Source organism: Saccharomycopsis crataegensis (genome assembly GCF_037102585.1).
Source record: "Saccharomycopsis crataegensis DNA, jcf7180000000084, whole genome shotgun sequence".
NCBI classification, from domain to species: Eukaryota; Fungi; Ascomycota; class Saccharomycetes; order Ascoideales; family Saccharomycopsidaceae; genus Saccharomycopsis; species Saccharomycopsis crataegensis.
In genome coordinates this window covers 1,361,819-1,378,005 of record NW_027043829.1, presented here as the reverse complement: position 1 = coordinate 1,378,005, position 16,187 = coordinate 1,361,819, and the positions used below count along the sequence as shown (strand labels likewise).

General features: G+C 37.8%; 7 protein-coding genes across 7 annotated transcripts; 6 read left to right on the top strand and 1 right to left on the bottom strand. All coding sequences in view use genetic code 12, as the record gives it.

Annotated features, from left to right (window-relative positions):
* Window positions 1-80: 80 nt before the first annotated feature.
* PIN4 (Pin4p) lies at window positions 81-2,558 on the top strand (the record flags this gene model as incomplete). Its single annotated transcript, XM_064997223.1, has 1 exon — window positions 81-2,558. The coding sequence occupies one exon, from the start codon at window positions 81-83 to the stop codon at window positions 2,556-2,558; it is 2,478 nt and encodes an 825-aa protein (XP_064853295.1).
* Window positions 2,559-3,542: 984 nt separating this feature from the next.
* Window positions 3,543-3,737, top strand: DASC09_036230 (uncharacterized protein; the record flags this gene model as incomplete). Its single annotated transcript, XM_064997222.1, has 1 exon — window positions 3,543-3,737. The coding sequence occupies one exon, from the start codon at window positions 3,543-3,545 to the stop codon at window positions 3,735-3,737; it is 195 nt and encodes a 64-aa protein (XP_064853294.1).
* A 520-nt stretch (window positions 3,738-4,257) lies between these two features.
* On the bottom strand, window positions 4,258-4,702 carry DASC09_036220 (uncharacterized protein; the record flags this gene model as incomplete). Its single annotated transcript, XM_064997221.1, has 2 exons — window positions 4,258-4,369; window positions 4,635-4,702. The coding sequence occupies 2 exons, from the start codon at window positions 4,700-4,702 to the stop codon at window positions 4,258-4,260; spliced, it is 180 nt and encodes a 59-aa protein (XP_064853293.1).
* Window positions 4,703-5,238: 536 nt separating this feature from the next.
* DASC09_036210 (Fmp42 protein) lies at window positions 5,239-6,831 on the top strand (the record flags this gene model as incomplete). The annotated part of the gene is made up of 1 exon (XM_064997220.1): window positions 5,239-6,831. One exon carries the CDS (start codon window positions 5,239-5,241, stop codon window positions 6,829-6,831), a length of 1,593 nt encoding a protein of 530 aa, XP_064853292.1.
* Window positions 6,832-7,599: 768 nt separating this feature from the next.
* Window positions 7,600-9,657, top strand: ECM38 (gamma-glutamyltransferase; the record flags this gene model as incomplete). The annotated part of the gene is made up of 1 exon (XM_064997219.1): window positions 7,600-9,657. The coding sequence occupies one exon, from the start codon at window positions 7,600-7,602 to the stop codon at window positions 9,655-9,657; it is 2,058 nt and encodes a 685-aa protein (XP_064853291.1).
* A 623-nt stretch (window positions 9,658-10,280) lies between these two features.
* MSB1 (Msb1p) lies at window positions 10,281-12,491 on the top strand (the record flags this gene model as incomplete). The annotated part of the gene is made up of 1 exon (XM_064997218.1): window positions 10,281-12,491. The coding sequence occupies one exon, from the start codon at window positions 10,281-10,283 to the stop codon at window positions 12,489-12,491; it is 2,211 nt and encodes a 736-aa protein (XP_064853290.1).
* Window positions 12,492-13,093: 602 nt separating this feature from the next.
* Window positions 13,094-16,064, top strand: DASC09_036180 (Src1 protein; the record flags this gene model as incomplete). The annotated part of the gene is made up of 3 exons (XM_064997217.1): window positions 13,094-13,124; window positions 13,199-15,450; window positions 15,567-16,064. The coding sequence occupies 3 exons, from the start codon at window positions 13,094-13,096 to the stop codon at window positions 16,062-16,064; spliced, it is 2,781 nt and encodes a 926-aa protein (XP_064853289.1).
* Between the last annotated feature and the right edge of the window lie 123 nt (window positions 16,065-16,187).

Below are 16,187 nucleotides of genomic sequence, written 5' to 3'. Positions count from 1 at the left end.
TTTGCCAACTATTCACATACTCGTTATATACACATACAACTAGAGTTTTACAACCACAGATACTCTATACGAATTTCAAAATGGATTTGCGGCTGTTTACACCCACCCCACTTAACTTGGAAGAGGCCAACAATGCGGTGACTCCTAGGGGCAATGCCTTTAACGGTATCAATAATGGCAATACTGGACGCATGATGCCACCTCGTTCACCAGCGATGTCCACCACCTCCACTTCATCTTATTCGGCATATTCAACTAGCCAGTATAATATGGCGAATACTCCTACTTCCTCGTCTGTCTTTCCTGGGAATGTTAATAACCCATCATCTTCTGTCGTCACTCGCGGTCAAGGTATTAATCAGAATGCTCAACGGATGTTTCAAAACCAAAACTCTGGCTTTAAGGGCAACGTGTTGTCTCCATCGTTGCCAGTAGGTATCAATCCTTTGAATGTGAACAATTGGATTGATCAACAAGCCAAAAATGTGAATGTCCCTTCGAGATCTGGTACACCGGCAAATGATGACAAAAATGGTGTGGGAATTCCTGGTGCCACCATGTCAGCAATTGCCTCATCTAACCATCCCTCAGTCACCAGTCTTACTGGTATTGGAAAGAAAGAAGATCTTGAAGAAGAAGTCATTCCAACCGCTATTGTCATCAAAAATATTCCTTTCTCCATTAAGAAGGAACAACTTTTGGAAGAGATGACCAAGTTAAGCTTGCCTTTGCCATATGCTTTCAACTACCATTTTGATAATGGTGTTTTCAGAGGATTAGCATTCGCTAACTTTACCTCGACTGAGGAAACTGCTATGGTTGTCAATAACCTCAACAGTAAGGAGATTGGGGGTAGGAAATTAAGAGTCGAATATAAGAAAATGTTACCGCTCATTGAAAGGGAAAGGATCGAACGCGAGAAGAGAGAAAAAAGAGGACAGTTGGAAGAACAACATAGATCGGCTTCAACTACCTCGTTGGCGTCTTTGATCTCTAATGGTAAATTGCCAGCTAACCAAGGTCTTAATGGTGTTGGTGTTGGTTGCAATGGTGTTGAATTTGAAAAGAGATATTTCGCTGGACCTCCAAACATTGCTGGTTTACCTGTGCCGCCTCAAGTTGTGGATTTTAATAACCCTGAAGTTTTGGACATTTATTCTACTTTATTGTTGTTCAAACTGGACGTTTATAGAAAATATGAGGATGTCGCTTATCCATTAGGGATGCCAAACAATCACAAGAAATATTTGAATATTCTTTGCAATTTCCTCAACTTGTCCGAGTCTTATGAGAATGGCTTTATCATTATCAAGAGAAAGTTCAATCCAGCGATTACTTCTCCAAATATGACAAATAGCCCAATAGCCAATTCCCAGCCGGTAATTGGGGCTAATGGTGGTCCGTTCATGCATTCTAACTTGAATGTCTCTCATAGTAACTTGGGTCTTTTGAATGTTAATCAAAGATTCAGAGGACAGCCAACAACTTCTGCCACTCATCAACCTCAGCCACGAGCCCCTGGTGGTCAAAGCTTTGGATTGTTGAACAACACTAGCCCTAATAACATTGGCGGCAATAGTCCTAATATCACTCTCGGGGCCAACTCAACTGGTAGCCAAACTCTTAATAGCCCAATCACTAGTGGCTCTAATAATAATCCTGCTGCTATGTTGAGAGGTACGAGATCTTATGCAGATGTTAGAAACACGCCTTTTGCTTTACCAAGTCTTTACGGCCACAACAATAACAACAATGGGAATTCCAATGGAAATCAACCATCACTTAATTCACCAACTTATCTCAACATGTCACAGCCTCCTACCCCGGGGATTGGCGGAGCAAGTTCTGAATTTACAAACTCTGGCTCAAATGCTAACAAATCACCTTATGTCCATAGCAACAATTCCGCTACTTTCTTGAATCAAAACCAGCCAGGTGTTAACCAAACCTCACAGGCTCAGAGCTTATTAAATTTGGGTAATTCTGGTGGTAATTCCGGGTCCAGTTATTTTGCTAATAACTCTTCCAACTCTGGGCAAACTGTTGCTGGAGGTGCATCTGCAAACGAATCTACCAGTGGATTTAACCCACCTAGTCACAGTATTTACAGCCATTTCAATAACTCCAACCCAAACTTTTTGAGTAATAATAACTCGATGCTCAATTTGACCCAAAATTTGACTGGTGGTGACACTTTCACCACTACCTTGAGCCCGGGATTTAACAATTTCGATGATTTAGGTGGTAATTTGAATAACTTGGCTAGTCCAATTGGTATTGGAAGTAACAGCGGCGTTGGCTCCACAGGCAATACCCCTACTGCGACAACTATTCCAAGCTCATCATTAGGGACAAGTGCCGGAGGATTGAAATCATCAACCACCTCAATTGCTTCAAATAGTCCAAACATTAACAATAATGTTAGTGTTAATGGAAGTTCTACTGTTGGGAAGAACTTGATAAGCAGTTTGAATGATGGGTTGAATGGTTTGAATTTAAGTAGCAACTCCAACAATAGGAGAGATATTTGGGGTAGTGGGAGATCTACATTGATATGAGGTCTTGCAACAGGTTCAATCCAAAAATTGGATTAGAGTGCTTTTTATTATAAAAAAAAAAAAAAAAATTATTAAGCATATTTATTCTCCATATAATTTCAAGAGAGAGAATAAAAATGGTATGGGTGAGGTGTTCTCCGTCTGCATATTTTGTGGTTTTATTTTTTTACTTAACACTAAATTGAAATAATAATAATAATAATAATAATAATGATGATGATTACGATAATGATTATGATGATGATCTGACGATTATAACGATACTTACCTAATTGATTTATGACGTACAAACCAAGCCAAATTATGAACGAATGAATGAAACAAGAAAAATAAAGAATAAAAAATAAAAAAGAAAAAAAAATATTTATAAAAGAATCAACTGGGATTAGAAAAGGTCTGCTGCAAAATCTCCAACTGCTGAAGTATCTCTGGTTGAAAGAGCAAAAGAGAAATGATATCTTCTATCCTCTTTTTTCATATATGAGCCGTCTTCAAATGTTCTCGCGGCCCGCCATTCATTACTTTCTGTTCCTTTTTTTAACTGTTTTTTTGAAAAAACAAGATGTTGTTCTTTTTAGTTGACTTCACTGGACTCTTGTTATGTTATTTTATATGATCATTTTACCTGTTTTTTACGCTACTGTTTCTTGTGTATGTTTTTTTACGTACTTGTTTTTTTTTCCTTCCTTTATCTATAAAGTTTCTATTTTTTCTATTTTCTGATGTTGATTGTCGTTACTTTTATTTTTTTTTCTAACAGATTACATTTTTCTTATATAACACGAACAACACATGAAAAATTTATATTCCAAATTTTGTCGGAAGTCATATCATAATATGCTATATGCTAGTGTAGTTTGAACAAAAGGAAAGAGAGGCCCCTAATGACAATGTTGATTCATACTCACTGTCTAAATATTTTTCATTTTGTAACTTCAACAACTACATGCGTAACGCCTGCTCTATTTTCACCATTCAGTTCAAATGGAAGAATTGCCGGGATCCCCCATGTATGATGAGTCTTTGAAAATTGACGGCCGTAGTGACGGTACTGAAATTGTTAAAAAATTACAAGATATTGTCTTGGTATTTCTAATACATGGTCTTTGGTTTTCTGCCTGGAGTGAAGTTCTTTTCTTGTGCTTGTCTCCAGAATTGAAATATCGTGTTAGGATATGATACGTTTAAGATGAAAGAAGAAGAAAGACGTTGCTGCCTTAAGCGCATCCATCTCATTCTTGGCTACATTCTCTCGTGGCGTTGACTGAAAATTTCTTATTTATGATTGTATTCAAGGAATAAATTTTCAAGTATCTAATTTTTCTGCTAATCTTGGTAGCTAGCTCATTGAGTAAAAGTTTGCTGACAATGATTATGATGGCAGAAGAGCTTCCAGATGAAATTTATTTTTTTCACTTGTTTCTGTATTAAGCAAAGAAAAGACAAGAAGAAAACACAATCTGTTCAATGTAGAGAGCTTTTAAAATTCCTATGCTAAAACGATAGTTGCTAGAGCAACAATAATAGAATTAATCTAGCTATATGTATGTGAGGAATGTCATAATTTTCCAGCTATTTTCAACTCGAAATTTCAACTCAGTAAATTCTGCCAAACCATACGTTCTCGCCAGAAGGTACTGCCGAATATGACGGTGAAGATAAGATGGTGTTGGAGGTTTTAAAAGGCTACCCTCCAGAGTTACTTGATCCTGGAAAGATTAAGATAAGTAGAAGGATTCCTACCTTTAGCTGGGTTACGGAGCCTTCCTCCATCATTCGAGTCTTTAAAAATTAATAAAGCGGGTTGCTGTCTTGAGATAACTGAAAAATTAAAAGACTTTGTCCGGATGTTTATGATTTGTGATGTTGACGTGAGTCTTTGGGGCAATGCTCTTTTTTTATACTTGTCACCCTAGTTGAAGCGTCTTGTTAGAGCGCGTTTGAGAAGGAAAAATATGGACAGTGTCATTGCTGTGAGTCCTGTTGATTTTCAGTTGCACTCTCTCATTGCCTTGAATACGGGTATTAATTTTGTCAAATATGAACAGCTAATATACGACAAGGTCAGAAACTTACTGTTTGATGATTGCTCTAGGTTTCTTGAGATTGATCAAGTTTGCAGAGGAAGAGTATCCTGACTTCATTATATTATACATTCTTTATTGTTCTCTGTGGTGGTAGGTTGAATATATATTTCGATGTTTTGGCCTTCTATTGTAGATTGCTGCAGATAAGAAACTTAAAATGTGTCAAATTCCCACCATCTAACAGCTTTTCACAGAAAAAATTACAATCAAAGACGAAAGAATTGCTTGCCTATATTAGTAGTAAATGATACCAATATTTATCAATTTACTGCAAATAATCAGGGAAAATTGGTGGTTGTCCAGCAGCTGGGAACAAAATGATAAGAAAAAGAAACTGCCCGCCGGAAGTGTTATCAGGAGAAAAAGAAAAAAGAAAAAAAGGGAGAAAAAAAAAGATAAAAAAGCGTGGATCGAATTCGTTTTACTTGACTATTAATACCCCTAACCATAACCCAAATATTGAGAGCTACGTCAATCATTTGCAAGCTCTCATTTTTTATATACCACTGCTTTACATCCCCTTTGACTCTTGGAAACTGTGCCATTTCATCATCTCCTGACGTTATCGGTCGCATCGTTATTTTTCGCTTGACATGTTTCATTTCCAAGAAGGCTCTACCAAAAGAGCCTTTCAGGTCTTCAGTGCCATCTTCTGGTGCTTGTTTGCTGCAGGCCCTATGTTCGGGTTTGCTGCCTTAAAACCATTCCTTATCAAAGAAAATGTTTACGAAGGACTCTGTTTCGATGATTCTGGTAACTCATCGGCAACTTCTCTCATATTCAGTGCCTTTATGGAAAAGGTCACTTTCGATACCAAATCTGTCATTGCTCCAAAATGTCCGGAACAAGATTTGAAGTTGAACTTCATCTTCACTGTTTGTGCCGTGGTTACTAATATTTGTGCTTTGCCAATCGGGTACTTGTTGGATAATTACGGCCCAAAGCTTTGTGGTTTGGTTGGCTCCATCTTTATCTTCATTGGTACTATTATCATTGTTAACTCTAGGTCAATTATTTCATTCGATCCATTTTTGACTGGGTTTGCCTTTGTTGCCCTTGGGGGTCCTTTCACATTTATTTCTTCTTTCCATTTATCAAATGCTTTCCCAAAAAATTCTGGGCTTATCTTGGCGTTGCTTACTGGGGCATTTGATGCGTCGTCTTCTGTGTTTTTGATCTACTCATTTTTGAACTCATATCTCTCTAGTGAATCATATAACTTCTCCATTGCCTCATTTTTCAAGCTTTACATTGCCATCCCATTATTTATCTTCTTAGTGCAGATTTTCTTGATGCCAAAGGAGTCTTACCAGGCAGATGTCTCTGGAACTGCTGCCGTTTCGGAAGAGGCACCAAATGCTGTTGAGGCCATTCAACACGAAATCAATGAAAACAGTGCTTTGTTACCAAATAAGCCTGCTAACAGAAGAAGATCCTCTTTGTCCAGCATCACCCGTGTTCCAATTACCAGAGAGGAAGTTGAAGAAGAAACTGTCACCAGTGGTGGTATATTTGGTATCTTACACGGTCAATCCCTTAAACAACAATTTTCAAGTAACTGGTTCTGGATTATTGCTATTTTCACCACTGTTCAAATGCTCAGATTGAATTACTTCATTTCTACTGTTAACTCCCAGTACACTTACTTATTTGGATCTCACGAAGAGGCTACTAAATTGAACAAGATCTTTGATATTGCATTGCCTCTTGGTGGTTTGGTCTCTATTCCATTTGTTGGTTATATTTTGGATACGCACTCCACTCTTTTTGTTGTCAGTGCGTTATCCTTTTTGTCAGTGTTTTTGGGGGTCTTGGGTTTCATTCCAAAAGTGTTTTATATTGGTGTTTTGAACGTTTTATTATTTGTGGCTTATAGACCATTCTTCTACACCACTATTTCTGACGTTGCTGGTAAAGTGTTTGGTTTCGAAACTTTTGGAATCATTTACGGTACGATTATGTCAATTTCTGGGATTGTCAACTTTGGCCAATCCTATTTTGATAAGTTGACTCACACTGTGTTCAAAATGAATCCAGGTCCAATCAATTATATTCTTGTCAGTGTGACATTTGTGGTTTCTGGAATCACTGTCTCTTACATTAATCAAGCCACCAATGGTTATGGTAAGCAGCACGTTCAAAAAGTTTTGGAAGAAGAGCATGCTCGCGAACAAGCTATTGTGTGATCTCATCATACTTTAATGAGTTTCCTATTTGACCATATTCAAGAGACGATTTCATGAAATAACGAAACACAAAAACATCAGAAATTATAAAGAAAAACAATACCAAACGTATAAAGATGTTCAATAAATATTCCATGTTGAAATGATCCACCAAAAAATGGCGTTGTAGATAGTATTACCTTTAAATATGTATTTTGACGCAACATTGTCAGAAGACATCTAACAATGTTAAATATGAATATTTAAAGTCACAAGTATTGTGTTAAGAGATATTTTTACTTCTCAATTCCTGATGGCAATGGAACTCCATCCATTAACCATGTTGATGATTTCGGGTATCTCAAATCGGTTGGGTCTTACTAAGACAGACTTTTTGGAAGTATCCGATAATCCAATAAACTGCGATGCTAAAATTGGAATCGATGCGCTCAATTAACTCTCCCATATAGTATATGGGTATAATAGAATAGACATATTATTATAACAGTTCTCGCACCATTTGATTATGTGGAGAGGAGTAATGAGAACTTTTCATTCCAACCTCAACAACCGAGTGGGGATAACATTAACAGAAGTCATAATTTAGGAAAAATCGTATAATACCATTAAGACAATACCTAAGATCTAAGAAAAGAGGAAACCGGTTGTGAGATCAAAAGAGTTTTGATAACAGTACACGTGATGCTAGATAGGAATATCGGCCGTCAATATTTTTTGATTGATTTCATTTCTTATGAGTAAAAAACGGCAGGAAGATAACCAACAAGAATGGATGGCAAGGGGATAGAAAAGACGGTACCTCTTAGGGGCTGGTCAATGAAGACCAAAAAGTTTCTTCTCAACATTTCTCTAGCAATTATCATATCAGCTTTTATATTCACTAGCATCGGCGGTGGGGAGAGCCTTATCAATAACTCAGATGATGATGTACCCTTATGGCCTCAAGGATTGAATATGGGTCCCCCAGCCAAGAATCCCTCGCTAAATCCCGACGAAAAATATCTCAAAATTGGTAAAAACGGTGCCGTTGCCAGTGATCTAGAAGAATGTTCGTTCCTTGGTGGCCAAATCCTCCAAATGCATAATGGTAATGCTGCGGACGCCGCGGTCACTGTTGCACTTTGCATTGGTCTTATCAACTCATTCAGTTCGGGTATTGGTGGTGGAGGTTTCATTCTATCATCGCGCTACAATTCCACTGATGGCTCAAACGACTTATTAAGTATTGATGCCAGAGAACAAGCGCCGCGCCTAAGTTATAAAAACATGTACGATGGCAGTGAAGGTGGAGCTCCAAAATACAATGATGACTTCGAGATGTTATCAAAGCAGGTGCCTTCCAAAATTGGAGGATTGTCAATTGCTGTTCCGGGAGAATTAAAAGGATTATACCATTTATACAAATCACATGGCTCTGGTAACGTCGAATGGAAAGATTTACTCGAGCCGGTAATTCAGTTGGCTGAAAATGGTTTCAACGCTACAACTTTGTTATCGCAAATGGTTCATTTAGCTCCCAATGTGTTTAAGAAACGTTATAGAGACTGGTCTCCGTATGTGAGGAATTACAATGAAGTTTTGAAATGTGAAGCTTCTGGTTCCAAGCATTGTTACAAGAAGGTCAGACTCATTAAAGAAGGAGATTTGATAAAGAGACCTAATTTTTCGGAAACTCTAAGGACCATTGCAAATAATGGAAGTGATGCTATTTTCTATGATCCTGAAGGTCCCATAGTTAAATCTTTAGTAAATGCCATTCAAATGAATAATGGCATAATTACTGAAGCTGATTTTGCCGAATATGAATTGAAAACTGGGATTCCAGTCAAGTCTAGTTTCATGGGCAATTATCAAGTTTTGGCCCCACATACAGGCTGTAGTTCGGGAATTGCTTTGCTTAGTTCTCTTAATGTGATGAACAGATTTTATCACGACGCGGGCCTACGAAACGATTTTGCTATTGGTGGAGATTTGACTGAATACCAAACTCAAAGACTCGTAGAAGCAATGAAATGGATGGGATCGGCTAGAACTAGGTTGGGGGATGCTGTCGCAGTTGATGGTGAAGGGTGTGATGAAATTCTAGAGCAGCAATCCAGAATTAATCATCTTTTAAGTGACGCTTGGTCGGAATCAGTTTATCGAAATATTTCAGATCATCATACTTTGAGCTCCTGGAAGGATTATAATCCTGAGTTTCAACCAGTCCAAGATAATGGTACTTCTCATTTTTCCATTATCGACCAATACAACAACTCGGTATCGATGACCACATCGGTTAACTTATTGTTTGGCTCAATGGTAGTTGATCCAAACACTGGGATTATCCTCAATGATCAAATGGATGACTTTTCCACTGAGGGTTCAAATGCGTTTGATTTAGCCCCATCAATCTACAACTTTATCCAACCCTTCAAAAGACCATTGTCTTCAATGGTCCCTGTGATCGTGCTTAAAACTAGCGATGATCTCCATGAAAATGTTGGTACGACATACGGTAGTCCAGACATGGTTATCGGGGCTGCTGGGGGAAGTAGAATTCTTACTTCGGTATTCCAGGCCATTGTCAGAAAGTACATGTACCAGATGCCGTTATTAGAGACTATAGCATACCCACGTCTTCACCATCAACTTTTGCCAGAGATGCTTTATATGGAAAATTATACAGGGAGCGGTTTCAAGGATCAAATGCGGGCCAAAGGCCATAAGATTGAGGTGACTGAGTCAAAATCTGTGATGAACGGTGTCAGTAGAGACCACGACTCTGAAGAGTGGCATGCAGTTAGTGACTGGTGGCGAAAGCATGGTGGTGCGTGGGCATTCTAGTAATTATTATTAGAGCTTTACACCTATGCTATTTTTTATAAAGTTATTTCTAGTTTTTTGAAGTTTAATAGAGTTTCATACAAGTCACCGTCATCTCCGGAACGGTACAACGGCTTTTCGTTTCTCCCGTCAGAGTCCGGTGCGGAATACCCGATGTAGAAAAATGCAAACAAGAAAAAAAGGGCAAAAACAGCAAAGAAAAAAAAAAAAGGAAAATCAAAAAGGACCTGTGTGTTCTCCATAAAAATATACCCCAAACCGAGCCCAATTGCATCAGTGGATATTGCGTTTTCTTAGAGCTGAAATTCTCTGGACAGTGCTTGTGCTCTTTTAATACTGTTTTCCTTTTTTTTTGGTTGCGTGTGTTCCTCGCCTCAAGGTAGTGTCTCTTTTGTGTGTACAAAACAACCTTAGTTGAGATTGGTAAAAAAGTGTCAAAAGGAAAGAATCAAAAAAACAATAAACAGTAAACAAACAAAACAAAAATAAGCTGAACTTGAAAGGCAACAAAGAAGAAGCGATCGGTGGGTTGCGTTCATTAATTAATCATAAGGTGAATTGAGGTCAATAGAGTACAGCCCCGTACATTACATTATAGTTTATTGAATGGTGATTTCTCAAAAATGGATCAACTCAAAGAAAAGACTTTTGTCAATGAGATCGAACTCGACATGATAACAGTGTTTGATCGGGGAGATATTAAAGATTTAATCCATATGTTAACTTCTGAATTGAAAGCCAATGGGGCCAAGATTCCCTACATTTTCTTACCATTTAGAGTCCAAAATGATGACAAAAAATTGTCCTTCTTTTTACAAAAAGTGCTACAAAACTTGAATAATCCGGAGTTAGTGAAGAAGATCATTAAAAGAACAGATTGCTTCACTTTGATGTCAGCTCTCAAGTTTTTGTGGTGCCGTTTACCAGATTCGTGTGTCATTGGCTGGTCTTCTTATGAGAAGTTCAAGACTTTGGAACAAAAGAAAAACTACCCAAAGAATGCGTTTTTGGAAATCATGCCCACATGTTTACCTTCAGCAGATCATGCATCGATAGTTTACGATTTCTTGGACCTCTTGGTGAGAGTTGCCGCTTATACCAAAGAAAACCATTTAAGTGGGAGAAAAATCTCTAAGTTGGCTGGTATTTGGGCATTCTCGGGAATGGTTCCAAAGTCCTTGAAAGAATCAACTAATTTCTCTTTGGGTTTCGATTATGATGGGCTGAGCAATTCATTTATCGATGGTTTAGAGGCATGGTTACCAGCGTCGGAGGCGATGTTCCATTTGCTATTGGCCTTTTTAAGGTCAATGTTGCCCTCTGATTCCAATGCAAAAGTCAAAATTCAAAGATCCTTACAAACATTATTGGCCAGTAATCCCTATCCCCCAGAAAACAGCTTGGCATCATCGCATTTGACATCGATGCCATTAATCACAATTTATAGTAAAAAATTATCCCTGGACCCTGTGGAATTACTTGCAAGAACTTCTAAGACATTGTCATTTGACAAACCCGACTATTTCGAAGCAAAAGAAGACTATTTAGTATTGAAGTACCTATTACAAGATCCGGATGAAACCATCATTGAAAAATTGACCCCTGAATCAAGAAAAATAGTTGATAAATTATGTACCGACAAGAAATATTTTATGTTGAAGAATGGCTGGTTTCAAAATCAGAATTCCGAAGATTTAGGAGAGTTTAACGTTCATAAAGCTTCAGTGTCTAGAATCGCCATTGATGATTACTATATATGGACCTGGATGTCGAGTATATCTTCTGAATCATCTGATCAAGTTAGGAAATTATTTGGTAAATCTTTAGTTGCTGAATTTGAATTCCAGAAAAATCAAGTAAAATGGCTAATCATTCAAGAATGTGAAATTGATGATGAAGAAGATGAGGATGAAATGCATGGACAGGCAGATGTGTTATATGCCAGTCAAGCATCTTCTGCAGTTCCTGACTCACTTTACAGCGATTCAATTCAACCTAGCACAAATATTGAATTATATAATCCTGACGCTCGGAACTCGCATGGCGCTTCTACGAGCCTGAGGACTATCAAGGCCGATTCACCAAGTAGACCCCCAGAAGTCCCAACCAAGAATTCTCCAAAAAGGGCATCGCGACCTCCGCCGAGTAATGATTCACCAACAAGATCAATAGAAGAAAACGAGGATTATAGTCAAGGATACTATCATCAACCTCATCCAGTCAGGAGAAAACCTCCGCCATCGGGTCAACAGGCTCCTCTCCCTCCTCCTCAACAGCAACACCCGCAGCAGCAGCCAGCAGGACAACAATATAGGCAGCCAGCACCAAGAGGACCTCCTCCTCCACAACAACAGCAAGAATACTATTACGATTATAACCAGGGAGATTACTATTACTATGATCAGGGATACTATCAACATCCACCAGCTTCGGCGCCTCCGCAAGGTTACGCTTCACCGGCCCCTCATCCAGTAGGAAGATATTCTCCAACAAGACAAGGTCCTCCTCCTCCTGGTGCCTATAGAGGTCCTCCTCCTCCTCCTCCTGGTGCATACAGAGGTCCTCCTCCTGGGTATAGACATAATCCGCCACCAGGACCAGGTTATCACCATCCTCCTCCGGCCCAGTATACCAGATACGGTCCTACTGCAGCCAATAATCCCCCACCGGCTTCTACCAACCAACAAAAGCAGGTCAATACCAGTGACGCTGCTATTGCAAACATGCCGACCCCTGCAACAAGTGGGTTCAATAAGTTGCACGGACCAACTTCAAAACCTGCAGACAAAAAAGCCTTGAGAAGTGCATTTGTTAGTGGTGATTTTGGTATCTAATGATGTTGATGATAAAAGTGGTTGGTCCCTTATTCTTGTGTCTCCTCTGTCTCTGTATTTTTGTTTTGTTATGATTTGTTTAATTCTGCCTCCTATTTCCCATCTTTTTTTATTCTACCATCAGAAATTATAATTCCTGAATCTGTTTAATATTATTACCAAGCCATACGTCAATTTTTCTGTGAAGGACTCTAGCTATTACTATTGTTTAATATGCTTTTGTTTATTTGTTCTTACTGTGAACAACAAAAAAGGTTTCATTTGTTTTTTTTTTCTTTTCTTTTGTTGCTTTTAAAATTGTCACTTCTATATATTCACGCTTTACTTTGTTAGTGGATCATCTACTTAGACACCCTTTATAGTTAAAATATATTGGACCGTTAGATCACTGAACCACTGGTTATTATTAGACAAACCTGATGGTTCCATTACCCGCACTCTGTGTCAATAATATGCCCGGGTAATTGAAACCAAAAAGTGATTCTTTTTTGTTTGTTTACTTTTTTGCAAAATATTTTTTTTTGTTTTTGTTGTTTTTTAAAGGCGTGTCCCAACATTTAGGAAATAAACACGTTCGCCAAATCAACAACTTGAAATCAAAAATGGATGGTGATTTAAGCTATCTTGAACCTGGTATGTTTATTTTGGAAAATCATGCGCGCACTTTTTTTCTGAATTTTGTTCTCTTTACTAACGCGGATGTAAAGGTTTCAAAGCGAACACTTTAAAAATACCCCAAATCAAAAAGATTTTGGTTTTCCACAATGTTGCTTTCCCATCAAACTACAAGAAAGCTCAGTTGGTGAAACTTTTTAATGAGAAGATCGGATCCCGCTCTAAGGAATTGTTGCGAGAATATCAATCTACGCTTGAGAAAGCCGGGCCTATTGAGGATGCTCATCACAAAACCAACGCTGAGAGCGATAAAAAATCAGGCAAGAAATCTTCTATCTCAGAATCAAAACAACATAAGAAAAATCCTGACGTGACCGAAGTATTCTCTTCAAGCTCGGATGACTCTTCAAGCTCAGGATCGGACAGCGAAGATGCCGTAGTGGAAGTAGAGCATATAGATACAGCCAAAAAGAATACAAGAAGTTCTGGGAGACACGCCGGAGCCGGAGCTCCAAAGAAGAATAATGATATTGCAGAAAAGCTGGTGGATAGCTCTAGTGAAATTTCGGGGGAGGCTGAAGAAATCGAAGAAATTGGGGAAGTTGAAGAGATGGACACTTCAGGGGGTAAAGCTAAGAAAACTAGATCTAAGACAAAGCTGAAGAAGTCAGATTCCAAGAATTCCGAGTCATTATTTGTTGAAGAAAGTGATGATGAAGAAAAGGAAGAAGTTTCGTTCAATAACAATAATAGTTTCCAAGCGGGCAGAAAAGGCAATAAGAGACGAATGACAAACGATATTTCTGATGAAAAGGAAGAGCCGGAAAAAAAGAAAGCCAAGGATTTGTTTGATTTTAGTGGTTCTGAGGTTGATAATAGCGAGGAGTTTGAGACATTGTTAACAAAGAGCTTGAAGGATAGTACTCAAATATTAAAATCTCCCCAAAGAGAACTCAAGCATAATCTAAAAGAGATTCTCGGCTCAAATAGGAAGAAGTTGATTAATGACTCAGACCAAACTAATAAGTTTAAGATTGGAAAGTCTTCTACTACCAAGACTGTTGCAGATTTAAGAAGTAAAGCATCTCCATTGAAAAATAGTACTCCTAAGAAACTGTTGATCTCCAAAACTCCATCAAAGACTCCTTCAAAGGTTAGATCAACCCCTAAACCTTCTAAATCAAAAGATGAAACGGCTTCTCCTATGATTGCCAAATCAATTGATGAAAAGGAATCTATGAATGAACCATTTGATGCAGACTTAATGGCCAAAGAATTGGGCATCAATGTGATCAAGAATAGTATCTTCAATCCTGCTACAACAGATATTGTGTTCAAACCGACTTCCAACACGATTTCCTCAAAATCATTTAAGAAGAATGAGGAAGAATCGGTAGAGGATCCTGCTGATAAAGTGCCCTTAGAATCAGAATCATCCTATCCTATGCCTATAGAAGTGAGTGATGATGAAGAAGAATTACAATCCGATGCGGAGGAAGCGTCAAATATCAATGATGATGAAGACGATGAAGATGAAGATGAAATTCGTGATATCACCGAGGAGTTTTCAGGTACTACTGCTGAAAAAGAAAGTCAAAATGGAAATGGAAATGAAAATGAAAATGAAAATGAAAAAGATGAATCTTCTGAAGATGAAAATTTGAAGGGACCAGGGTCTGTATTTGATAAAGTACAGAATGATTTAATAGATGACGATGAAGAACTTATTGCAGCAACAGAAGAAACAGATAAAACCATAGAGAATCTTTCTTCGAGCTCAGCTAAATATGCTTTTTTCAGTTATTTTAAGTACTTTACTATTTTCCTTTTGATGACTACTTTTTCAGGATTAGGGTATTGGTATGCTGACCAAAAAGTATTAGTTGGATACTGTGGATACTCCATCGACCGCAAAACAATTCCAAATCCTAATGAAAATCCATACATTGATCTTGTTGATGAGTTTTTGTTGCAATATTTGAAACCACAATGTGTTCCTTGCCCTGATAATGCAACTTGTTATCCATATTTTGACTTAAGTTGTCATGATGATTTTTTGGAAATCAAGCCAATCACTTACTATTTGACAGGTAAAAGATGTATTCCTGACTTGAGAAAACAGAGAAGGATTGAAAATATGATTGCCGTCTCTTTAGATATCTTGAGAAGTAAAAATGCAGCTGTTGATTGCGGCCAAGGTTGCGACAATGAAGCTGGCTTGACCGCTGAAGTATTATATGATATCTTGTCTAATGTCAAATCACCAGGAGTGTCTAATGAAGAATTTGATGAAATTTGGCAAAAAGCTGAAGAATATCTTGAAAATCATGCAGAAATCGTTACGGTAAGGCAAGTCTTTTAATTTATGTGTAAATTGGAATTCATCCAATGACAATTCTGATGGGAAGAAAAAAATTTACTCCTTCTTTTTGTTGCTCCTTTATTAACATTTTGTTATAGTTCTTTGAGAAAGTATCTGGTTCCGAGCGTTCTGATGACGAAGGTTCCCCAACCCAAGTCACGAAAAAGGGCCTTCGATCAACATCAATGGAAAACCTTAACTTTCAGTGTCGCAGCAAGACAATAATTAACTTGGTCCTCATCAAATATAAGAACTATATTATGATTTCCATAGGGTGCCTCTCTATCATTTCTGTGGCTCATTTAATTATCAGTCAACGTTACGCCAAACAGAAAGAAATTTTTAAGATTTGTGATGCTGTGGTTGAAAAATTGAGAGATCAACAATTAATGTCAAAAAACGACCCAACTGGTACCATCAAAGGATACTTAGAAAGTATTGTTTTGCGTGATGAACTCTTGTCCAATGACAATAAAAACAAAATTGTTAAATGGAAAAAAGTTACGCAACAAATTGAAGTGAATCCTAGCGTTCGTGTGGAAATCATGGAAATTTACGGCGAAATCAAAAGAATTTGGGCCTGGACTGGTCGCTAGTCCTATTTATATGATAACGATAAGTGGTACAATTATTATACTTGTAATGTTTTTTTTTAAAAAAATTTTTTTTCTTTGATTTATATTTCTTGTGATATCCTTGCTGTTATTCTTATGTATACT